The sequence below is a fragment of the Octopus sinensis genome, linkage group LG1 (genome assembly GCF_006345805.1).
Source record: "Octopus sinensis linkage group LG1, ASM634580v1, whole genome shotgun sequence".
Classification (NCBI taxonomy): Eukaryota; Metazoa; Mollusca; class Cephalopoda; order Octopoda; family Octopodidae; genus Octopus; species Octopus sinensis.
The window spans coordinates 56,455,557-56,481,825 of NC_042997.1; the positions used below are offsets into that span (position 1 = coordinate 56,455,557).

At 34.2% G+C, this 26,269-nt stretch overlaps 1 protein-coding gene across 5 annotated transcripts in view; it reads right to left on the reverse strand.

The window, feature by feature from the left end:
• Positions 1-26,269, reverse strand: part of LOC115217677 (leucine-rich repeat serine/threonine-protein kinase 2) — a 146,424-nt gene that overhangs the window by 51,317 nt on the left and 68,838 nt on the right. For all 5 annotated transcript variants that reach the window (XR_004998223.1, XM_029787452.2, XM_029787438.2 and 2 more), the window contains exons 17-35: positions 26,084-26,220; positions 23,989-24,109; positions 21,825-21,922; positions 21,349-21,468; positions 20,813-20,912; positions 20,466-20,567; positions 19,106-19,228; positions 18,260-18,415; positions 16,702-16,811; positions 16,283-16,406; positions 14,240-14,466; positions 12,787-12,897; positions 12,492-12,637; positions 10,999-11,150; positions 8,996-9,119; positions 5,659-5,770; positions 3,845-3,919; positions 2,617-2,727; positions 1,258-1,353 (exon numbers count right to left, since the gene is read on the reverse strand). Coding sequence is in view for 4 of the 5 variants with exons in the window: in XM_029787452.2 (XP_029643312.1) it covers positions 1,258-1,353; positions 2,617-2,727; positions 3,845-3,919; positions 5,659-5,770; positions 8,996-9,119; positions 10,999-11,150; positions 12,492-12,637; positions 12,787-12,897; positions 14,240-14,466; positions 16,283-16,406; positions 16,702-16,811; positions 18,260-18,415; positions 19,106-19,228; positions 20,466-20,567; positions 20,813-20,912; positions 21,349-21,468; positions 21,825-21,922; positions 23,989-24,109; positions 26,084-26,220 (2,345 nt within the window). In the remaining variant the exon portion in view is untranslated. The remainder of the gene's footprint in view (positions 1-1,257; positions 1,354-2,616; positions 2,728-3,844; positions 3,920-5,658; positions 5,771-8,995; positions 9,120-10,998; positions 11,151-12,491; positions 12,638-12,786; positions 12,898-14,239; positions 14,467-16,282; positions 16,407-16,701; positions 16,812-18,259; positions 18,416-19,105; positions 19,229-20,465; positions 20,568-20,812; positions 20,913-21,348; positions 21,469-21,824; positions 21,923-23,988; positions 24,110-26,083; positions 26,221-26,269) is intronic.

Consider the following 26,269-nt stretch of genomic DNA (forward strand, 5'->3'; position numbering starts at 1 on the left):
CTGGCATGGGCTGAGAAATTTCATTAGTATAACAATAATCCAACTCAGAAATTTCAATGTTTTTGACATATAACAAAACACATAGAAGTTGGTAATGTTGTTAAATATCCCTGGGAAACTAGGCATAGTAGACTTATTACAAAGATCATAAGGACACAGATTTTTTAAAAGGGGAGTGTGGTAGTAGGTTGAACTGATTTTAATACATGTCTGTTACTCATTTTATCAACATCAAGGGTCAAACAGCAGAGTCAACACCAGCAGTTTATTTTTGACATTCAACTCAGAATATTTAAGTCTGGTGCACTCTAATATAATTATATATGCATTCAAGTTATTAGAATGTGTAACTCTTTGCTTATGTCAAACAGGCATAGGAGTGGCTGTGTGGTAAGTAGCTTGCTTACGAACCACATGGATCTGGGTTCAGTCCCACTGCGTGACACCTTAGGCAAGTGTCTTCTACTATAGCCTCAGGCTGACCAAAGCCTTGTGAGTGGATTTGGTAGACGGAAACTGAAAGAAGCCCATCGTATATATATATATATGTATGTGTGTTTGTATATGTTTGTATGTCTGTGTTTGTCCCCCCAACATCACTTGACAACTGATGCTGGTGTGTTTACATCTGTGTAACTTAGCGGTTCAGCAAAAGAGACCAATAGAATAAGTACTAGGCTTACAAAGAATAAGTACTGGGGTCAATTTGCTCGACTAAAGGCGATGCTCCAGCACGGCCGCAGTCAAATGACTGAAACAAGTAAAAGAGTAAAGAGAGATATAAATTCAGAGGAGTAAAATACTCAAATGGATGGATGGAAGCACTCTGTCGGTTACGAGGACGAGGGTTCTGGTTGATCCGAATCAACGGAACAGCCTGCTCATGAAATTAACGTGTAAGTGGCTGAGCACTCCACAGACACGTGTACCCTTAACGTAGTTCTCGGGGATATTCAGCGTGACACAGAGAGTGACAAGGCCGGCCCTTTGAAATACAGGTACAACAGAAACAGGAAGTAAGAGTGAGAGAAAGTTGTGGTGAAAGAGTACAGCAGGGATCACCACCATCCCCTGCCGGAGCCTTGTGGAGCTTTAGGTGTTTTCGCTCAATAAACACTCACAACGCCCGGTCTGGGAATCAAAACCGCAATCCTATGACCGTGAGTCCGCTGCCCTAACCACTGGGCCATTGCGCCTCCACAAAATACTCAAATAGGTTTTAGTTTGTACAAATTAAGAAAGAATCAAGTTACATACATTTTTTAATCTATAACTGAGATCCAGAATGATGTCTCTCACTCTTCCTTTCATAAGTGTACGACTGAGGGAGATCTCTAGGCCATCCAGTGGCATCTGAAGAGAAAACGTTTTTATTTTGAAAAGGAACAAATGAAGAATAGGTAGGTGGGGAATGCATTTAAAGTTAATAGGAACAGAATAAAAGCTGTGATGATATACCATGCTGATAAATGGTACAAATCTTCTATACTAATCAACTAAATAGGCATTTATAGGAGAAAATTATAGTCATTACATATGCAGAGTGTTCATAAATTATCTTTACAACTTTCACAATTTATTGTATCAATTAAAGTTGAAATCCAATGGAGCCTGCATAGAAGTGTTCTAATGTTTCTAATAAACCTCAGTTTGTTTGCCTATGTTTTCCAATAATCTCTGCTGAGTTATCCTTATTTTTCAAAGTTGGAAAGGTAATTTATGGACACCCTGTATAGTAAAATGGACACTAACATACTCAATGTAGTAAGCCAAGAAATCTGAAATAATTAAAATTACATAGCAGTGGATACATTCGACACTCACCAAATACCTAGAAACTCAACTTGATGATGTTTACATCCACATGTTTATGGGCCATCCTAAATACTTTGTGGAAAAGCTCCCAATCAAAGACTATATGAAAATTTTCTTGCAATCACTGATATTCTTACAGAAAGGCATATGTATTTTTATAGGACATAACTGGAGAGTTAGGCAAGAACTCAGTAATCATACATTCTTATGGATATCCCAGTATAAATACACATGGGTTCACTTTGTAGCATAAGCCATCATTTGTCTGGACAAACATTAACCTCCCAAATACTATGTAAGATTGTAATGGATGACATAATCATGTTAGGAAAATCTGAGTAAGTTCAAGTAAATGAAAATTTCACCCTTAGTGATTATTAAATCATTTCTAAACAACAGGAGAAGCAATCCTGAAATTTAATTAATTACAATTAAATAAGTATGGAATACAGTTGATAATGAGTCAAATCTTTTGCAGTATGGTGACAACTTTGGGCATATTTTTGATAATATTAGGTCTCATTAACAAAGCATTGTAACTGCTAGAGCTAAGAACAACTGCAGAGATATGAAGGATATTTGTGGATGAACACTGTCTCTGGGCAAAATGAATTTTACATAACTTATATTATTTAACTGAAATACAATTAACTGAAATTATTCAAAGATGTTAAGGTGGAAGGTTTATCTTTCATTTTCCTAATGTCACAGATTGAGAAGCTTATTTCTGATGTTAGGTTGCTCTAGGGTATATGTATATAAAGAAACAGTAGTAATATAAGCACAGAATAAAATCCATACCTCCCATATTTTGTCACAAGCTCCAAGTTCATCTGGAAGGCAAGTAATTCCTTTATTGTAGCTAAAGTTCAAAGACCGCAGTGACTTCAAGTGACCAATTTGTCTTGGAAGCTAAATAAGAAATATATCATAAGGACACATTCATCATAAATTCTGTCTTTAAAGATAAGTTTGTTATAAAATATTTTTTCATAAGCTTAGAGCCAAAAGTTTTCATGCCAAGTCTTTGATGAAGAACTGAATCAAAGACTTTATTATAATCAATAGTCCATCTACTAAGCATTCCAGACAGGAACTAGTATTCTGACTGTGAGTCGAAGGATGTTAACTAATGACCTTCCATTAGTCCCTTAAAAAACAATGAGCTGGTTACAGTTGGAATGCTTCTGATCTTAGATCTTCTCAATCAGAGTAGAACTAGGGTTAAGCAACAACAACCAAATGTTCCATTGATAAATTTGTTGCATCTTGGGAGGTCATTATGCCAATAATAAGCACACACATACACTGATATTATTTCACTTCTTTTATCATTATTAGCCAATTGGTTAAATGATTAACAGTTGACTAATCATCATCATCATCATTGTTGTCATCATTGTTTAACATCTGTTTTCCATGCTGGCATGGGTTGGACGGTTTGACAGGAGCTGGTCAGCCGGGGAGCAGTCCAGACTCCTGTTGTCTGTTGTGACATGGTTTCTACAGCTGAATACCCTTCCTAATGCCAAACACTTTATAGAGTGTTCTGGATACTTTTTACTTGCCACCAGCATGAGTGCAGTTATGCAACACCAGCACAAGTGCCTTTTACTTGGCACCGGCACTTGTAAAGGACAATCCTGTATGTATGGATGACAGTGATTTTACTTGGCTTAATACATCTCAAACACAAGAAATTTCCACAACTCCCAGTCCCTTGTCATTTTTTCAGTGAAGCCCAGCATCTGAAGATCTTTTCTCACCATTCTGTCCTACTTTGGTGGTGGTGGTGTTGACAACAATGGCATGTGTGATATTAATTTTCCTTTTAAGTAAAAACACCAGAAAGTATTTAATTTCGTATAAGATAAGTTAAAGTTAAATGGAACTGTCTAGAGAAATGAGGTAGAGATGTTACAAGTCACTATTTCTACTGGTGAACGAAAATGAAAATATTGTAATTATAAATAAAAAGAAAAAAAGAAACACTTCTTAATATGAGTGAGAAATAAAACAAAATACATACATTGGATAAGAGATTGTGAGAAATGTCCAAAACTTCCAAGTTACTCCAATTCTTTGCACCTTTTGATAAATCTAACTATATATATATAAAATTTAAAAAACATTTTATTAGAATAAAATTTACAGCTTGAGATCAACGTGAAAAAAAAGATGTATGTATTAAAACACCTATTCTCGATTTTCATATATTTTTCTAACTAATAAATCCATAACAAAAGTAAATTATGACAATCATAGACATCTTGTGAATTAATCTTTTTAGTTCTTTAGTGCATTTTAGTCAAGGCCATGTTGGAACAGTGTCTTTTAGTACATGAAGATATGCTTACTTTTACTGTGAAGGTTAACATTCAAAATGTAAGTTAAGAAGGAGAAAAGATAATAAAAGAAAAAGTTAATATTAAATAAAGGTTCTGAGATGTAAATTATATTTAACCCTTTCATTACTGTATTCATTTTGAGATGCTCTGTGTTTCTTTGAATTACTTTAAATATAACAAAGAATTAAGTAAAATAACTTAGTTATCATTCAGCTAGTTTTAGGAACATAAATTGTGACTAAGGTTTGGTGGAAGATTTTAATTCAAAACTTATGAAAACAAGACATTTGTACTCAGAGCCAGAGCCAGTTTCAGCCGGGTTGATAACAAAAGGGTTAAAATAAGCTTTAAGGTAATATAAGTGTTTGTTTATGTGTACATTAGAAAGAGAGAGAGAGAAAGTTGGGAGTGTCAAAAGAGAATATGAGAAGAGAAAAATTAATTAAACATTGCATAAGAATATAATAGTGAATGGTGAGTGGTATAGAGTAAAAGTAATCTTAAAGTGAGGCATGTTCAAGGCCCATTTCACCTAGAAGGGCATGAACATCACTGAAAGTCTTATTCTTTTTCTCTTATGAATTTAAAATCTAGTGCATGTATAGGAAGTTAACAAATATGTCAGAAATAACATAAATCAACAAATATCTGGAACACCCCCCTCTATCTATCCACCTCCTGACCACTTATACTCTCCCCATCCCCTGTGCATAGGTCCTGATGCATTTCCAACACCATCTATCCTCTCTCTCTCTCTCTCTCTCTCACACACACACACTGTCTATCTATCTTTCTCTCTAACTCTATTTCTATCCCATTATTATACTTTAACCTCTCACCTGGCACAAAGCTACTTTTCTCAGTTTCATTCCATCTTCCAGCTGAGAAGTCTTCAACTCATGAGTTACTTGGTGACCCCACTGAAGTTGGTGCCATGTAAAAAGCACCAGTACTGGTGCTACATAAAAAGCACCCAGTACACTCTGTAAAGTGGTTTGCATTAAGAAGGGCATCCAGCCATAGAAACCATGCCAAAGCAGACAATGGAGCCTGGTGCAAACTCTCCAACTTGCCAGCTCCTGTCAGACCATCTAACCCATGCCAGCATGGAAGACAGATGTTAAATGACACCGCTGCCGCTACAAAATAACATATCTACATGATTGTGAAATGGAATAATATGTCAGATTATGCAGTACTAAATACAATGCCAGGAAATAAGATGAGACAGTCATGGCTAGAAAGATTTTGATTCCCAGGCTGATTTATCAGTTTGCCTGGGCCAAAGAAATAACAATATATCATTTCATAAATAATTGAATTCTTATTTTCTTTGATTTGTGGGCTTTTATTTTGCTTGCTTTCATTTATTCCAATTTTCTAAAAGTGCTTCTTCTTTAACATGCACCCCCTCCCCCCCCACACACATACACAAATACATATAGTAACTGAAACATACACACAGATATATAATGAATAATTTTAATCAACTTACATCACATATAAGGTTATCAGAAATATACAATTTTTTCAGTTCTTCACAAGCCCACATAGCTGGTGGACAAATATTGGTGAGATTGTTGAACCTTAAATCTAGACAGACCAGACTAAAAAAGAAAAACAAATAAAAAGCAAAACAGTAATCGATTGTTTAAAAGATAAAAGATGCTTTTCTTTTTATAAATTCGGCTTCACAGGGAGAAAAATAATTATATTGTTTTCAATGACATCTGCTTGTCCATGTCAGACACTAAAGTAAAGTTTTCAAGTTCTCTTCAAAGTGGAGAACTTATTTGTTTCACTTTCATTTTTATAAGGAAGGGCAGCACACATAATATTCTTTGTCAGGCATCTGAAACTGGTGAGGAAAGGAAAGGAGAAACCATAACTTATTTGCAGAGTCATTTTAAGGCATGGGCACAATGGATAGTGATCCAAAGGCCTGATGGTTTTAGGGACCCAAGTCTGACCTATGTATGTCATAGCTTGCTGTCAATAAATATATGCTTATGTATTGATTTGCCCGAGGGCCTATAATACTGCCAAGTTTGTCTTGTGCATTGGTTATTACCAACCAATTACTTTGATTGTATGTAACTTAGTTGGAAGTCAGTAGCTATGAGTGGACCTGCCATCAAATAGTGCTGTATACTAAAGCACTGGCCATAGGTCAGTCCCCTGTTGTGTCTGGTTGGAGCAGGGCTCTAATAAAGAAGTACTTCTAACTGTACCCTTTAGCAAGTAGAGACACTACTCAAAGGAAGATACAATTAGAAGCAGTACATGGAGACATTGAGTAATTTTCAGACTAAAGATTTGGTTCAGAGAGATAGTGAGTCATTATCAGACAGAAGACTTTGTGTGAATAGTTGCAGCCAAAGAGATAGTGAGTAATTCTCAGAGTGGAAGCTGCATCTAAATACATGCAACACACAATGCATTTGAGAAAGCCATGAGTATCACAAATCTCACTTTTCACCACTCCCACTTATCCCTAACCCAAAAGCTACATCATACAAGAGTGGTAAGAATTGCTGAAATGGAAGACAAATATTTAAGACGGTTCATTTTTAAAAACCCAATGTAAGTGCATATTTATGTGTGTATGTGTGAGTGTATGTGTACACACACAAACACACACAAGTGTATGTGCACCCACTACATTCATGGAGTGGTTGGCATTAGGAAGGGCATCCAGCTGTAGAAACACTGCCAGATCAGACTGGAGCCTGGTGCAGCCTCCTGGCTTCCCAGACCCTGGTCGAACCGTCCAACCCATGCTAGCATGGAAAACGGACGTTAAACGATGATGATGATGATGATGATGATGATGATGATGATGATGATGATATATATATATATATCAGGTTTCACCCTGTGTATCAAGCCCAGCTATAATCCATTTTAGTTATTTCTTTTGTACTTTATGGTACCACACCTATTTTTAAAACACATTAACTTTCACTGCTTCTTCACATTTTACTTCTTTTATTATTATTGCTATTGTTGAATATTTGCATTCAGTCTTAGAATATTTTCATTACACCCAGCAACCTTGTCATACAAGTATTAGATTCAACAGTCTTTGTAAGGGTTCATTCTTATTTATATAGTGCGATACATTGTCAATCATGTTTTAAACATACTCATTGTGAGGAAGCAATGAAAATGTTTAAAGTATAGGTGGTGCCTGTTAGAATACAAAGCAAAAAAAAATAAATGAAATGGAAATGGAGCCAGTCACCATAAAAGCAAATTATGAAAACTGATAAATGAGAAGATCATAAGCCTTGCTAGATAAAAGCAACAAACGTTGTAGAAAAGATCAACTTTTCAAAAGAACAAACAAGATCAAGCAGAAATATATAAACTTTTCCTAAATTAGAAATGCTCTCTCCCTCTCTCTCAGGTTGAAAGGCAGATTGTTTGATGCCTATGTGCGAACAGCTATGCTGCATGGTAGTGAAACAGGGGCTGTGACAGCTGAGGACATGCATAGGCTTAAAAGAAATGAAACCAGTATGCTTTGCTGGATGTGCAATGTCAGTGTGCATGTTTGACAGAGTGTAAGCATCTTAAGAGAAAAGTTAGGTATAAGAGGCATCAGATGTAGTGTGCCAGAGAGGCGACTGCATTTGTATAGTCATGTGATGCATATGGACAAGGAGATCTGTGTAAAGAAGTGCCGATCTCTAACTGTGGAGGGAGGTAGACTCAGAAAGACATGGAATGAGGTGGTGAAGCATGATCTTCAAACTTTGAGCCTCACAGGGGCAATGACTAGTGACTGAGACCTTTGGCAATGTGCTGTGTTTGAGAGGACCCGTCAAACCAAGTGAAGTCATAGTTGTGGTAACTGGCACCCGTGCTGGTGGAATGTGAAGAACACCTTTCGAGCATTGGGCCTCATGGAGGCAAAGTGGCTGAGTTCCTTTTGAGTGTTGGGCCACATGGAAGCAATGACCAAGACCTTTGGCATTATGTCGTGCATGAGAAGACCCATCAAGCAGAGCAAAATTACAGTTGTAGCAGATACCAGTGTTACGTAAATGGCATCCATGCCAGTAGCACATAAAAGCACCCTGGTGTCTCACAAATGGCACCCAAGCCAGTGGTATGTAAAAGCAACCATTACACTCTCAGAGTGGTTGGCATTTGTATATATTATTTTAGTATAAATGCAAAACAACACCCTGGAGGAATTGAATTAAGCCTAAATAATAAACAGCAATAGGTGACCCATGATATGGCAAGGGATTACTGTATATATATATATATATATATAATATATATATATATATTATATATATATATATATATATATCTTTATAACATTTTATTTGCTAACTTAAAACACAGAACAATACAGATACACACACACACACACACACAACACACACACACACACACACACACACACATACGATGAATGCTAGCTGCAACAAACAGCTGCACTCATACATAAAGACAAAAAATACACTAATATGATTGGCAATGCAAACAGAAAGGAACTCTTTCAAAAAGACAAATGAATTTAGTACGCATATCACAAGGTGAAAGACAGGCAAATAGAATTTTCTGAGAATGAATGTAAAATATTCTGTTGTGTCTGGGGAGAGTCATTTTCTTTTTGTGCCGAAAATTTTAGGAAAATAAAAATAAGAAAAAAGAGGAAATTTTACCGGTGAGTGTGTTATATTATAAGGCACAAAAAGAAAATGACTCTCCCCAGACACAACAGAATATGCTTCAACACACGAACTCACATAAAGAATCTTGCAAACCAAATCAAAAAACGGAATGTAAAATATTTTTTAATAAATTATTTTTACCTGCGTAGCTTCAAGATAAACTTAGGAAGGTACCATGGTTCTTTGGTACCAAGGTTGTTGTGAGTAAGATGAAGACTCTGAAGCATTGGTAATTCATTCAAAACTTTTTCACTTGGTAACTTTTCTGTAAAGTAAGAATTAATTTCAACAAGATATACATCATCATTATGACAATCATAATGTGTAGCAATGGTAATGGTGCTCCTGCTGCTGAACCACCATCACTGCCACCGTAACCACGGCTGCACACCACTGCCACCTCCACTATTACCACACCACCACTGCCACTGCCTCTATCACAATAAAGATATGATCAATTTCTGCCCCTTTATTCACTACCACCAACAGCATCAACACAGATAGCAGGTTGCTTAACCAGCTAAAAATAGTAGCCAAATTGCTTTCTAATCTTTACACTTAGCCATCTTACAAGGAGCAGGATATATTGGATAATGGTAAATTTTAATGCAATAATTCCAAAAAGAGAGTCGACTTCGAGTGAATGGATATTAGATTAGATACTTCCTTGGTTATTCTTCTGCAATAATCCATAATATTCATATGTAAAATCCGTTATATTTTCTTGTATTCCAAATATAGTTCATAAACTATATTTGGATTAATGGATGAACTATATTTGGATTATGAACTATATTTGGATTACCGGATAATATAATGAATTCTATACAAAAGTATTCTGGATTGCTACAGAGGAATTACCAAGAAGACATATATGAATGTCAAGATTCTCATACTAAAGTATATACAAATTTCACATTTCTAAACTAACTATATGAACTATATTTGGAATACAAGATAATATAATGGATTTTATATATGAATATTATGGAATATTGCAGAAGAATAACCAAGGAAGTATATATGGATTTAAAGACTCTCATCAAAAGCAGTAATTTTTAATTCATCTTTCAAACAAACACCATTTTATAGTATTACTTCAAATTTAAAAAAAACAAACTATTATTCAATAATTTATACAGAATTCAAATTTTATATCTCTGAAGAGCAGAAGCGTTGTCTATAAATGCTTATCAATATAGGATTTCATTATAGGGACAACACTTCTGTGTAACAATCGTAAGATGCTTTAAATACTTAATTCAAAACTTTTAAACTGTCATATACATTATATATTCATACTTATACATATTTACATATATTTTTATACATATTTATATTTATTTATATATTTTTAGTACAACAATTATTTTTCACATATGTATATCTTTCTGAGGAGTTTTGATATTGATTTCCTTATATTGATAATAATATACTATTAAAAAAAAAAAATATATATATATATATATATATATGTGTGTGTGTATATATATATATATATATATATATATATATATATAGACATACATACATACCTATATATGAGTATATATATATATATATATATATATATATGCATATATGGTACAGGTATATATATGCATATATGGTACAGGACGTTTTTATTTTTCATTCCATTCAAAATTTTATCCCTAATAGTAGTTTGGAATTTAACTGTCCTCTCTAGCGTGCAGGTAGTCCTATGATGGATACCTCTTTTGTGTTTAAATGTACACTGTATTATATATATATATATATATATATATATATATATATATATACACATATATTTATATTATATTTATTTAATTGAATGTCACGCATCTATTTCCAAGTAAGCATATATATATTTATATATATATATATATTTATATATGCTTACATCACAGGGCTATAGGAGAAGACACTTGCCTAAGGTGCCACACAATGGGACTGAGCCTGAAAACCACGTGTTGAGATGCAAACATTTTAACCATGCAGCCACAACAACATTTCAAAAATTCTTCCTTTGTGTTTACTTGAGGAACATAGGCATATACAGGAGTATATATAATGAAACTAAAATAAATAACTAATGAGTAAAATTCTTCCTTTTAGAAATGCTTCAGGTAAATTGTAAAGAATAATCTTATTAGAAAACTCACCTAAATTATTTTCATTCATTTTAAAGATGGTCAATTTATTGCAACCAATAAAAAACAATTCAGGTATAGTGGTGATTTGATTGCCTGATAGATTCAGTTTTAAAAGCCTTCTTAATTGAAGCGGTTTGTTCTCAATCACAGTCATCTTCATGCTAAAAGAACAAAATCAGAAATAAACGTGTGTATTTTACTTTGAGAATTTGAAATTTCAGAGGAATTAGCAAGTGTGTATCATATCACTACAAACTTATCCTTTTCTGAACTTATAAAAAAGAGACCAGTTTAAGAACCATTGACAGAGGTGGAGAAGACTGAGAGGCAGACAAGAGAACAAAGGAAGGAAATAGTCGTGCATTTGTTATGCAATGTTCAATATCACTTGATTCTGACAACCAGATTTATCTACATGAAGAATCTTCAATGCAAACAGCCCAAACTACTACTTAAAAAGTCACACTACAGCAGAAGACACTATCATTTATTCTCTCGTTCTCTCTCTCTCTCTCTCTCTATCTATCTATCTATCTATCTATCTTATCTACATATAACCACAGAAGATGTCCAATTAAGTTACTGCATGAAAAGAACTTTCTGCTCTTACTTTATCATCCGTTATTGGATTGGTCATATTCAATACAATCTTTTAACAATAAACACGATGAATAAAACAACTTCTCTCATCCAGTTCTCCAACTTCCCATTCATCTTATTTTTAAATTGGTGGCAACCCTTTTGCTGAGGTTAAACTAAACTACTGTGAATCTGTCATAAAACATGATTTTAACATTTTTATTGCTAGATTGATTAGAGCTGTTGGTCATCCCTGAACTTGCAAGTTCTATGCTGCATACACACACACACACATACATACACACAATCATCCTCATCATTTAACATCTGTTGTCCATGCTGGCATGGATTGGACAGTTTAATCGGAGCTGGCAAGCTGGAGAGCTGCACCAGGTTCCAGTCTGATTTGGCATGGTTTCTACAGCTGGATGCCCTTCCTAATGCAATACTTTTACATAGCACTGCACAGGTACTTTTACGTGGCACAACATGGGTGCTTTAATATAGCACTGCACAGGTGCTTTTACGTGGCACCACTTGGGTGCTTTTACATGCCACTGCATGGGTGCTTTTTATGTGGCACTAGCAAAGGGCTCTTGCAGATCAATCCTCCAGGGGGATTGGTTTTAACACTTCTGCTATGGAGTATAGGTCTTCTTGAGTAACCTAAACTTATGTAATATCTCAATTTCTCTTCCTTTGATCATTGTCTTAGTTCTTACTTTTCTGATCCCATAATCTTTTTTTTCCCTAAAAATATCTCCTTTTGAACCTTCTTCAAACAAAAGTCTGCTTCTTAAGCTTTAACAAATTATATTTCCTGCACTAATTTCACTCAGTTACACCTACTGGCATATATTGTCTCTTGTTTTAAAAGTAACTAATAAAAAGGTCATACTTGGACAGGTTAAAATAGTTCTTACTTTTTGAGGTACAAATATTCTAATCCAGGAAAATGTTCTGTAAGCCAAGATGGAAACTGCTTTAGGGTATTTCCCGATAAGTTTAATTTCTTTAAACTAAATAAAACAGGAGAAGTTGCACAAGAAATGACTTCAAAGTCTTCAATCTGTGTTAAACAAAAAAAAAATGAAATAAAAAAGTGAAAGAAAAAAATATTTCATTATTAATTTTGTAGAAAACTTTCCACAATTGAGAGGAAAATTCAAACTGAATATACAAAATAATTTTTTTATGATGTTGAAACAAATACCACACCTTATTGTGTTTCATCTTTAGGGTTTCCAAATGGGAACAATTTAAAACAGTAGTTGGGAATTTTTGAAGATTATTATTGGACATGTCCAATTCCTTCAGTTCAGGCAGAAACTAAAGGAAAAAAAAAAAAAAAAAAAAAAAAAATAATAATGATAATAATAATGATAATGATAATAATAATAATAATAATAATAATAATGATAATAATAATGATAATGATAATAATAATAATAATAATAATAATAATAATAATGATAATAATCATCATCATCATCATCATTTAGCGTCCGCTTTCCATGCTAGCGTGGGTTGGACGGTTCAACTGGGGTCTGTGAAGCCAGAAGGCTGCATCAGGCCCAGTCTGATCTGGCAGTGTTTCTACGGCTGGATGCCCTTCCTAACGCCAACCACTCCGTGAGTGTAGTGGCTGCTTTTTACGTGCCACCCGCACAGGTGCCAGACGGAGCTGACAAATGGCCACAGATGGATGGTGCTTTTTACGTGCCACCTGCACGGGGGCCAGGCAAGGCTGGCAACGGCCACGATCAGATGGTGCTTTTTACATGCCACCGGCACGGGGGCCGGGTGAGGCTGGCAGCGGCCACAAACGGATGGTGCTTTTTACGTGCCACCGGCATGGGGGCCAGGCGAGGCTGGCAACGGCCACGAACAGATGGTGCTTTTTATGTGCCACTGGCACGGAGGCCAGTCAGGGCGGCGCTGGCAACGGCCACAATCGGATGGTTTGCTTACTCGTCACCGGCACTGTTATCACAGCTGCAATTTCCATTGATGTTGATCGACTTTGATTTTGGTTCTGCTTTCTGATATATGGTTTGATTTGGTTTGATTTTGATTTTTGATTTTCACTTGCCTCAACGGGTCTTCACAAGTGGAGTTTTGTGTCCCAAGAAGGAAAGGTATGTATAAGTCGACTGGCTACATACCAGGTAGAGGCCACGGGTTATGGTCTCACTAGTCTTGCCGGGTCTTTTCACGCACAGCATACTTCCATAGGTCTCGGTCTCTAGTCATTTCCTTAGTGAGACCTAAAGTTCGAAGGTCGTGCTTCACCACCTTGTCCCAGGTTTTCCTGGGTCTACCTCTTCCACAGGTTCCCTCAACCGCTAGGGTGTGGCACTTTTGCACACAACTATCTTCAGCCATTCTCGTCACATGACCATACCAGCGCAAACGTCTCTCTTGCACACCACAACTGATGCTTCTTATTGCTCATGTTTTTCACTACCCTCAATGAAATGTGAGAAGGAACCTTCTACCATTAGATTGTCCCAGCTGACAGAATGAAATGATTGTCTCAAAATATCCCAAGTGCTGGCTCATTCTTGGTATATTCCTGGCCACTGGAGAAGCATTCTCCACACTCACACACAATCATTGTCCAAAACAATCAACCAAAAATGAAATAAGAGAAAATAAGAAAAAATCTTACATTAAACAAATCTTCTGAAATTGTGTCAAGCTGATTGTTAGAAACGTTAAGTTTCTGAAGAAACTGCAAACATTTTTGATGAACAGCATTTCTTAATGTTGTAGAGATAAAGTCCAAAATATTGTTGTCCGCAAGATTCAGTGTAAAATGCTTTTGATCAACATGGCTGTTCATTACAATTTTCTTACTTCTGATTATTAAACTTGGACATTTCCTTTCATGAAATGCTGAAAGAGTTAATAATATTGAATTGTCATAAACTTGATTTTTATTAGAATAAAATTTCAAAAAACAAGTACTTTCAACTAATATAATCTTTTAACAAAAATATATTTTGAGAAAAAATACAATATTTTGATATATGGTTATCATCTTATTTAGTGTTAACCTTTGCTATAACTGCTAATGTTACTATGACTTAAAATTTTGGCACAAGGCCAGCAAGTTCGAGAGTAGGTTGAGTCAATTACATCAACCCCAGCACTCATCTGGTACTCATTTTATCGACTCTGAAGGATGAAAGGCAAGTGTAAAGACAGACAAAATGCTGCTAAGCATTTTGTCCACTGTGCTAATGATTCAGCCAACATGTTACCTTACTATGACTTAAAATTACAAAGCATAATTAAAACCAACATTGAAAGATCCTCAATGTGATTACTTGACTTGCTAGAAATAGAAGCTAAATGGCTCTCAAATGACACATTGTCTAGAAAATGAAAGAACATAAGTAGAACAAATGAAGGCTACTCAGTAACAAAATTATCATCATTTTTTTTTAAATGTTAGATTTCATGCTAGCATACAATGATTGAACTCCTTGACCTATGATTTTGTTTCTTTCCTTTTTATGATTTTTTGTAAGTCTGATTCAAAGTACTCTAACATTTGGTAGACGGAAATTGAAAGAAGCCCATCGTATATATGTATGTGTGTGTATATATATATATATATATATGTATGTGTGTGTGTATATGTTTGTGTGTCTGTGTGTCTGTGTTTGTCCCCCCAACATCACTTGACAACCGATGTGAGAGGCAGGTCAAACATCAAAGGTACTTCATCCATATTTATGATATTTTCTGGCCCGATGGAATTCTCCACTATCTTTGTTTGAGTGAATGTACGAAAGTTAACAAGTTTTTCTTCGTAGTTGGGAGGGAGCTGCTGACACAAAGTCGTGTGTGCCCTGACGGACAGGCCTTTTCTTCTCATAAATCTAAAACACCACAATGGCCCACCTCTAAAATCTTCGATTTTCATTTTAGTGGTGATTGTTTTAGCCTTCAGTCTGATCTGCACAGTGGAAACACCGCAGCTGCTTGCTCTCTGTGTGTTAACCCAGTCTTCAAGAAAGTTTTCAAGTTCAGGCCATCTGCTATGGTTACCTCTGAAAGCTTTCGTAGTACTTTTGTAATGACTCAGTTCTTCCTGCTGGCATCTCCACTGTCTCACCATCGATTCATTTATGCCAAGTTTATGTGCAGCAGCTCGATTTCCTTCTTCAACCGCCAAATTGATCACCTTCAACTTAAAAACTGCATCATATGCTTGTCTTTGAGTGTTTTCCATGTTGATGAGGGTGAATACAAATGACAGCTTTACAATACTGGTAATTGAATTGTGAAAATACTCTTGATTTATTGCACAATTTCATTGGACCTCTGTGACCTACTCATCAATTTGATTGGTCTAATGTTGTGAGGCAAAATGTTTTATGTGGCATGACAAAAAAAAATATGCATTAGCTACACCATAGTATTGACTGCAATGTTCAAAGTGTGGGAAAAAAAGTAGCAGCTATAGCCCGGAATTTACAGTATGTATGTTTAAACATGTGTGTGTGTGCGTGCACACATGCATGTGTGTGTGTGTGTGTGTGTGCATAAAGGCAGGTAAGTAATAAGAGGTAAATATATAGGCAGATACATTTTAAAGAATAATTGAAAAACTGTTTGTTTGACCCAACAAAGTCTTAAACAAACCACAAAATTAATTTATTTTCTATCTTAAGGGAAATTTAATTTTTTAAAAATCACATACGTTTTTGAAAGTCATCTGAATTTGAGCAGTCTTCATCAGAGTGAAATTCCCTCTCTTTAACTGGAGAAATATTGTAGAACTGAAATTTTTTTCCTTCTAATATTGGAGAAGCTAAATTCTTTTTCTATAATGAAGAACAAAGAAATTAAGAAATGTTTAGTACCAGTGGCAAATTTTTTCAGGTGAGTCTGTAGAACTCATCCTTTAACAGGCCATTGATGAAATCATAAATACAAAGAAGAAATATAAAATGGCTAAACCAGAAATCAAAATATCACTAGCAAGCTGAGAGATATCTACAATTCTTGAATACATGAGGGAAAAGTATAAGAAATATTTATGTATCTCATGAAATACAGAAGTGCTTTCCTTAGTAGAAAATGAATGAGTAGAAAATTGAAACTTTTGATAAATCCTACCTTTGATTTCAAATGGATTTCACAGTAAATAGCAGCATCCTCTGGAGCTAAACAACCTATTTCTGGTAGAGAAGTATCTGTTAAAAAACAACTTTTACGAAGCCATGGTTCTAGAAGAAAAAAAGTTTAAAGAATTAAAAATAAATAATATATTGAACTGAAAAAATATGAATAAAATTTTTCTTTAGAAAATTGGAGAAGACAATCAGTTAAAGTATGTTTATGTAAATCCATCAGTTACTGTTTTGCTTCTCCATGCTGTCACAGTCTACATCATCTTGCACATAAAGCAAAGAGAAGAAGCTGGCCAACTTTGGTGTGTAAATCTTACAGTATGGATGGCTGTGTTTTAATGGGTCATTAACATTAGCGAGATCTTTCCCATGTGGGAGGACTAAAGAGTCCCCTTCTACCCAGTATCAACTGTTATTTGGAGTAATTAGCTTCCTAGATGTGTGCTTTGCCAAGTCCATGTATTGTTTGTACATTCCATTTGCTACACACACACACACACTACAGCCACTGCTATTACCAGTATTAAAGTACAGCTGAGATGAGTGGAATGCATATTCAATGAATGTATATTCAATGCCTGACATCTCACAGTAGGCTTTATTCTGAGCTGCTGATGGAAGTTCAATGACAGAAAAGACAAAAGAAGAGGTGCACTGAAATGGTACAAGGTAACTCAGATCCAATGGGAAGAACTGGTTAAAGATCATGTTACAATTTTTGTACACATTTTTACCCAGCTTTACCTTGAATATGATTTGTGTTCACATTCCTTACATTTTTAGTAAAACCTTTTCTATAATGTTTTACATTATACATATGGGTCTGTGTGGCTAATAATGAAGGAACCGTCGTCGTCGTCATCGTCGTCGCCACCGCTGCCGCCGCCGTCGTCGTCATCATCATTATTGATTTGACTCAGGTTTGGTCTTGTTCCTGGTAGGATTTATGTGGATAGCAGATTACTACCTGTAACCTAAGGTATCTACAAGCTTTCAATGGTCTTTCAAGTGCTTAGAATCCTGATAATCTTTCCTGTCCCTAAGAAGCAAACTTGCAGTAGAAGATCTACAGGACATTCTACTCCAATACCCTTCAACCAATTTGTCTTCATCAGTTGATGACTGGAGTTAATGTAATTGACTAGTCCATCTCCAAAATTTTCAGGCTTGTGTCCAGCCAGGCTCAAATGTTTCATCCCTCTACCAAGGACTAAGTACTAGGCATGTTTTAGGTTTGATTCAGTTGAATCTACTCCTCACAATTTGTAATCTTGTGCCAATGTAAGAAATATTTATGAGCTCAATCCCATCATTGAAGACAAGGAATCATTTATTTCTTGTATAAATGTTTAATTCTTTTATGCCTTCATTTAACAATACTAAGCTTTCATATGAACACAAACTGCATCAAGTGACGAATGAGAATATATAAAATTATAAAAGGAAACAGAATATATGTAAATACATCTGGAAAGTTACGACAATAAATCCATTGAAAAATTTCTGAAAAATTAATACAATCAATGAAAATACATGACGCTTACCGTGAGATAATTGGCTGACATATAAACTGCTTTTGCCTCTACAATAACCAACAGTATAAAATCTTGGGTCGTTGATGTGAAAAGGACTTGTCGACCCAGATAATGTTGTTCTTTTCCATTCTATGAAATGAATATCAGATCCATTGGATTCGTCAGCTACAAGTATAATTGTGGAAATAAATAAATACATGAAAACAACAATAACAACAGATTTGGGAGGTGGTAACTGAAAGAAGTATCCTTTGTGTGTGTGTGTGTGTGTGCACGCATATGTGTGTGTGCACGCATATGTGTGTGTGTGAATGCGTGCACATGTGTGTGTGTGCGTGCATACATGTGCAACAGAGCACTAGGGTATTGAGAGAAAAATTATAAGATGAAATATGTGGTATGATCAATAAGTATCTGGACTGTTGCTATAGTAACAAGCTAAAATACTCAGAGTGAAGCTGCTTGGCACAGATTGACCTTAATCTTTGTTGTGCATGCACACTAAGTTTTAACATTCTAGCTTACTTCCTCTGTTTACAACTATTTTGGAAGGAAGGTGTGTAGTGTGTGATCATCTCATTGACCATGACAGAGAAAGATGAGCAGTTAATCCACATCAAATTTTGCCAAAAGTTTGGTGATACCTGCTTAGAGGCCTATGCAAAGTTTTCAAAAAGTTTTCATCATTCTCAACACAATCAAGGAGATTTTATGCAACTGAAACCCAAGTGTCTTTTTAGTCAGCTGAAAGCAGTTTTGACTCAAACTTGGCAGATACGCATTTCATACCCAAATCTTCAGTGATAATGGTTAATAACATTTTACATGACAGAAAGAGTTTTCTGGCCTACTTACATGATGATGAAGAATAACTGCTACCAGAATCGTGAGCAAAATATCTGTTATAGGTGCCACATGATGGATTCTTCCCAGATTTGTGAATGGATTGGATTTTTCTAGCAAGCTTTTTACCCTTTCCTGAAACATAAATTTTTTATCAGTACCCATTATTCAGTTTGTTTCAATCATATATTTATACCTAGATTTTCACATATAAACAATTACATACATATCAATGACATCAATATCTGATTATAAGACATGCTATAAATGATATAGGCTTCTGTTACTGTCTCTAACCTGGAGAAACAGTTATTACAAGATAATGACTTATTATTACAAAAATAATGAAACTCTTGGTAGTAGTAAACCATGAAATGATACCTGTTCACAGCTAAGCAAACTAGACCAACATGAGTTCAGTGTCTTGGCTGCGAAAACTTTGCATAATAATTGATAGGATATAAATCTTTGACTTTTCATTTGGTAGGCCAACCTCTCGATGAGACAGTAACTGAAGATTTCTTTTACATGCATATTTCCAAATGTATATTGGCTAACTATTCACTTTGTCGAGCCCATTGGCTCATAGATCCAATAGTTTTTCTCCATTATCTGCAGAATTAAGTATGTGAGAAAAATCCCACACACTTTATTAAATTCTGGTTTATTACAGGTAAACTTCACACAAGAACTATCATTTTCTATATAGATAAACTCAAGGTAATATGTTTAGTTTTGAAACTCAATTTTCAGTCTAAGAGTATATTCAAGTTGAAGTATAATTAACTTTAATCTTCTAATGAAATTACTAGTATTTTTGTTATATATTTCTAATACGTATAAAAGCTCTGTCAACTTGAGTATTTGTGTAAACAAAAAAAAAATGATAGTTAGTTTTTCATTTATTTCAGCTCAAAATATAAACCAAGAAAAAAATAAAATTATTTTTCTCTTCAAAGTTTTTCTGAAATTCATTGTTTAATTACAATACATTTTCAAAATCTGGTAAATTCTTACATTTTATTCATATCCTAAATACTTTAGAATCCATTTATATATGTTACCGGTTTTAATGACTAACTCAAAGGGATTTGCAGTAGTTGCTATTGAGAGATAGCAACTCGTAACAGCAAGTAGAAAAGTTTTAAGTTCTATTTCAATGTAAAATGATGTCTTCATAGTGTTACTCCCACTAATCTCTTTAAAATCCAATACATCAGTATTTTAAGTTCAACTAATGCTGACTTTGTTTTTTATCTTTGTGATCAATAACAAACTCCTGTTAGGTCAGTTTAATTGATTGTAACTCCCTCTCACCCCACCATATCTGCTATGAATTAAATTTAAAGCTGCTAAAATAAAGAATTTTTACCTGCTGAGGGATGTTTTATGTAATGATCACCTACAAATGTGGGGATCAACCAATCAAAATTGAAACTTCCTAGTCCAAGACCATTCCACAATATTGCTCCATCTGAAAGAGATTAGATAAATGTTTTTGATAATTCAAGATTTAACACACTGAGTTCAATTCATTGAGTAAATTTTAAATCCTTCAGAATTATTAGTATTATTTTGCAGACAAATGTCAATGAGGTGAGTGATAGAAAAATCAATGCTTAGTATTATTATCGATCTCAGTATTATTTATTAAAGAACAGTAATTATAATTAGTAGAGCAGTATGTAAAATGTATAAAAAATGTTAAAAATTACTTACCTTGTTCTTGTTGTCCAATATATGACAATAGTATTCCGACAATTGTATGATATTTATTTTCAATGGCTAATTTAAGGGGTGTTAAGATATCAGATACAGGCTGAAAAAAATTTTTTAAATAGATTAAATATAGCTCAAGAAAAAATTTCAAATTATGTTTTAAAGCACAAGAATTATGTTTTAAAACACATGATCTAAAATCATAAATAAAACTAAGAACAACAAGCTTTTACAGAAAAAAATTCAAAATAATTTGAATGCAATTGTTTTAAGACCTAGGAATTAAGGATTTATAAGTAATGAAAATAATCTTGAATATTTATGTATAATGAGATGAAATACAGGGCTTAAATAAATAAAGAATTAGGCTGGTGAATCCAAAGATTTATGATAGTGGCATAAAAACAGTATAAGAGAGGAGTTTATATAGTAGGAATTGTATACAAATGAAATGTTGAGTGAGTAGTTTGTCAAAGAAGTTCAAAATAAGATTCAGAAAATTAAACTAAAGTTATAAAGAAAAAAAATGTTTGCACCTTCTGCAAAATTAAACGAACAATATGTTCATCTCCATTTCCACAGGCATGCAGTAAGGGTGTATATGCATTATGTTTGAAGTTGACATCAGCACCAAGGCTTAAAAGGCATTCAGCTTCCTGAAAAAGAGATAATAATATTTATTGAGATTCGGTTCCTATTTCTATTTCATAGAGAGATGCTCATTGGCTTCCACTTTTTTTAAATAGTTGTAGTACTTTATATTTATTACTTCATTAAACATTCAAATGATAGGGTAGTCAATTAGTAACTGCCTCATTGACTTATACAGAATTATTATCCTAGTGGTTACTGTTATAAGTAACTGCTTCTTTGTGACATTTTTAATGAATAAAGTGATTTATAAATCACTATTTCAAATTCACTTGGTTGCGGTGATATTAGTTACAAAATAGATAATGATGGTATTGCTGTTGATAAAAGTAATAAGGCTAATGATAGTGACCATACTTACAATGTATCTACCTTCAGCACATGCATACATAAGCATAACAGACTTGTTAATTCCACTACACAGACTTTTTAAACACCTACATGCTGAATCAAATAGTTCTGAAAACAAACAAACAAAAAAAGAAAGATAATAGTAATTCATTTCAAACATAAGCTAACTTGACAGATATAAAAATTTATTAATTTATTTAATAAAATTTGTGACTGACTAACATAAAATGAATTAAAGTCAGTGCTATTGTAATTATGGTTTCAAATTTTTTGATGAGATTTTGATGAGGTAACTGCTAATTTTTAGAATGATATTGTAAGGTTGGTGTGAGATGCTAGATCTGACCAGTATGGACATAAAACAGGTAAAATATTTTGGCTGGATATAGCCAGTTTAAATGCTAAAGGGTTAAGGGAAGGGTAAGTCAGTTACATTGACCCAAGTGTTCAACTGGGACTTGTTTTATCAATTCCAAAAGGATGAAAGGCAAAGTTGACCTTGGTGGGATTTTGAACCCAAAACTTAAAGTGCTGAGAGAAATGTCACTAAGTATTTTGTCCAACTCGTTAATCATTTTATCAGCTCTCTACCTTTGTGCTATTGAAATTATAATGTGTACTATATCGCAATTGTGGCCTAGTGGTTAGGGGCATTTAGTTCATGATAATGTCATTGGTTCAATTCTTGGACGAGGTAGTATGATGAGTCCTTGAGCCAGGCACTTCATTTCATGTTATTCCAGTCTACTTTGTTGTGATGAGTATGATCCAGGGTGCTGGTGCAGCCCTCTCACCTTCTAGCTGTCACATCCTGGATATTATGAGCTAATGGTGAGGGGACTGAGATGCTGTTAGTGTCTGCTCAAGACTACATAGACATGTAAAACAATTAGTAAAAACATGGTGCATGTAATCATGCCATACATGCTCATGAGTGACATTTGGCTATACTTTTTATGATGCAACTGTATCCAGTATGTCTTAGATATTGCTTGTAAACAAGAATTTTGTAGATGAATCTTATTTTCATTTCACTTTTTCAGTCTTATTTGTTAATCCTGAGCAGTGTACAAATGCAGAACTAAAAAATATAATGAGCTGAGAGAAATAGCAGCAATGAAGGTAATCATAATCAACAGCTTACAATGTATCATGCCCTGAAAGGAAAACTCTTTGTAACTCTCCTTCAATATGTAATAATCTCTGCTAGCTGATCAAACAATCCCAAATTTGGCTAAGCTTCCCTGACAAGCTGCAACAAGACTGAAACATGCCAATAACTGTCATCTTATTTGCCAACAAAGATCATATTTCACTTAAGCATGTGAATTAAGTTTTGTGAAATAGATTTTTAATTTCTGGGGATTATATCTACTTTCCTTTTAGTTTCATAAAAATTACCACAATTCAAAGTAGGAAACAATTTTCAGTTAATTGAGAGATTTTGTCTCTGTTACCTCTTCCATTCAGTGCATCACCACTGACTTGACAGTACCAGCTCTATCACCAATACTCCCTAGCTTATTTCTTTCTCTTTCTTCTTCTCTCTGTCTCTCTATGTATATGTATGTACATATGCATGCATGTATGCATGCATGAAGGAAAACCTAATTGATCGATAAAATTTATTAACATATCAGCTATACTTTATCCCATGTAAAAAATAGTAACTTTGATAAGATGACAAGTGCTATACAACTCCAGGCTCAAAAGCAGCTTACATTGGTAAGTATGCAACAAGCAAATATATGAAGGAAAAACATGGAGATGCAGGTAAGAACTACACATGTTCCCAAAGTGGAAAAAATGTGCACCTGAAGAAAAGATGGACTACATCATAAATTATTAAATTATTTTAAATTCATGATATGGATTTTTCTACTTTGAACACATGTGTGGTGATTACATCCTCTCCTTCACATGCATGCATCCATGCATGCACATGCACACACACACACACACACACACATTAAAACTATGGTGGAATTAAATAAGATGTCTTAAAAGGAAAATGCAATTTCATAACATTTTTATACCTTCAATAACACAAAATTTGTGAAATACCTCCCCACTCCAACTGGGTGTCAAATGCAGGTTGCAGATGTGGTTCAATCATTAATTAATGTTAATATTAAAAACAGTAAAGAAAATATTAATGATGGTGAAAGTACTACCTGAGTTGGGATTTGAATGGAGAGCATTGGAAAACACAGGAGTTTGACACTTTTGATTAATAAATATATGTTTGTCTGGATAAGCTTCTAGATTTTGATGCAGTAGAATTAAAATACAACACTGAAAAAAATAAAAATAAAAAATGGTTAAAAGATAAAATTGTATTTTTAAAGAAAATATCTGAAAAGTGGATTATAAAGATATCAAAGACTATTCTTAATCTGAAGGGTCCTTTCAATATTGGGGATAATATAATGAAGAAAGACATGTTATATTTATAATAATTGTTTCTATTTTAGACACAAAACCATCAATTTTGAAAGGAACAGCTTAGTTAATACCATCAACTCATTACTTGACTGGGACTTTATCTCTTTGACCTCAGAGGGATGAAAGGCAAAGATGACCTTAGTAGAATTTGAACTCAAAACATAAAGAGCTAGAAGAAATGCTGCCAGGCATTTTGCCTGATGTATTAATGATTCTAGCAGCTCACAGCCCCTTGTTATATTGATAATAAAAATTAAGAGTATAAGAGATAGTCCTATATAGATAACTTAAGTAGTATGAATTAACATAAAATGAAATACACTGACAACAAAGATTCAAAGATATTACAAAGGATAAGATTTTTAATGTTGCATCAAATTTGCATTTTTTTTTTTGTATAATGATGATAGAATTAATGACTACAAATCTGGTAATCAGTACTACATTCATTAGTCTGAATGATTGTATTATGATAAGCCTATAAGACTATGTGAACTCAATACAAAATGATAAAATACAAGTCAATATTACAATGCTCTAAGGTGGTGAACTGACAGAATTGTTAGCATGCTGGGCAAAATGCTGAGTGGCATTTCAGCCATCTTTATGTTCTAGGTTCAAATTCCACCAAGGTCCACTTTGCCTTTCATCCTTCTAGGGTTGATAAAATAAGGACCAGTTAATCAGTAGGGTCAATTAACTGGTCCTTATTTTATTGACTTCCCCATCCCCTGAACTTATTGGCCTTGTGCTAAAATTTGAAACCAATATTACAGTGCTCTAAGGGTAGCAAACTGGTAGAATTGTCACTGCATTGGACAAAATGTTTAGCCACATTTCTTTGGGCTCTTTACTTTCTGAGTTTAAAACATTGCCAAGATTGAGTTAGCCTTTCATACTTTTGGGGCCAATAAAATAAGTACCAGTTGAGTACTAAGGTTGATATAATTTACTTCCTCCACCCTTCAAAATTGCTGGCCTTGTGCCAAAATTAGAAAGAATATTACAGTGCTCTCAGGGAGCAGATTAGTAGACAAAATACCATATAGTAAGTCTTTTTTTTGTTTTGATTTCAGATCCTACCAAGGTCAATTTTGCCTTAACTTTCCAAATTTGATATAATCAACAAAATTTTCTTCCAAAATGTGCCTACGTAAAAAGAACAACAATAGTGCACTCATTGTCTACAAGAGTGGTTCTCAACCATTTTTTACCTGTGGACCCCTTTGATTCCAATTTTACTCAATGGACCTTCACAGCCATTTGATGTTTTAAAATCCTATTATACTTTTATAATTAAATATTATTAGGAATTGTATTTAAAAAATTGTTAAAATGTTATGCATTTTGGAAGTACAACCAATTTATTGTATATAATTTTTAACAAAATTTTATATAGACTCCTCAACCCCAGAGCCATATGGACCCACCAAGGGCCATATGGACTCCCAAGGGCCATATGGACCTCGGCTGAGAACCATTGGTCAACAGCAATGATCAGTATTACTTGAACTTTTATGACCAAAGATATTTATCATTGGTTACTCATTGATATTTTCCCAGAAATCTGTACCTGTTCCTGATAGCTTTGTAAGCTGATGTATTGTAAAATGAAGTTTGGGGATTAAAATAGTATTGCCACATGTTATTTATTTACAATTAGGTAGAAAGAACTATTGAGTGATAAGTATCTTTGTTATAGACAATCACAGTTCCAGTATCAGGATGTGAATCACAGACTCCTCAGACCATAGGTCAGCACCCTACCAACTACTATTAACCAACAGTATGAAAACTTAATCTGAGATATCTTGGTAAAATTACCTCTATTTGGATACTGGATACCAATGGATAAGTATACATGAGATTAATGACGATTTTTGCCATTTTCACATAAAGTTGTGAACTTAGGTCTTTCGACAAAACCATCTGCAGAAGATAGAGAGCTTTCCGTTGAATACCTGAAAAATTTTATAAGGTAAAATGTAATTACAATTTCAAAATGCATGT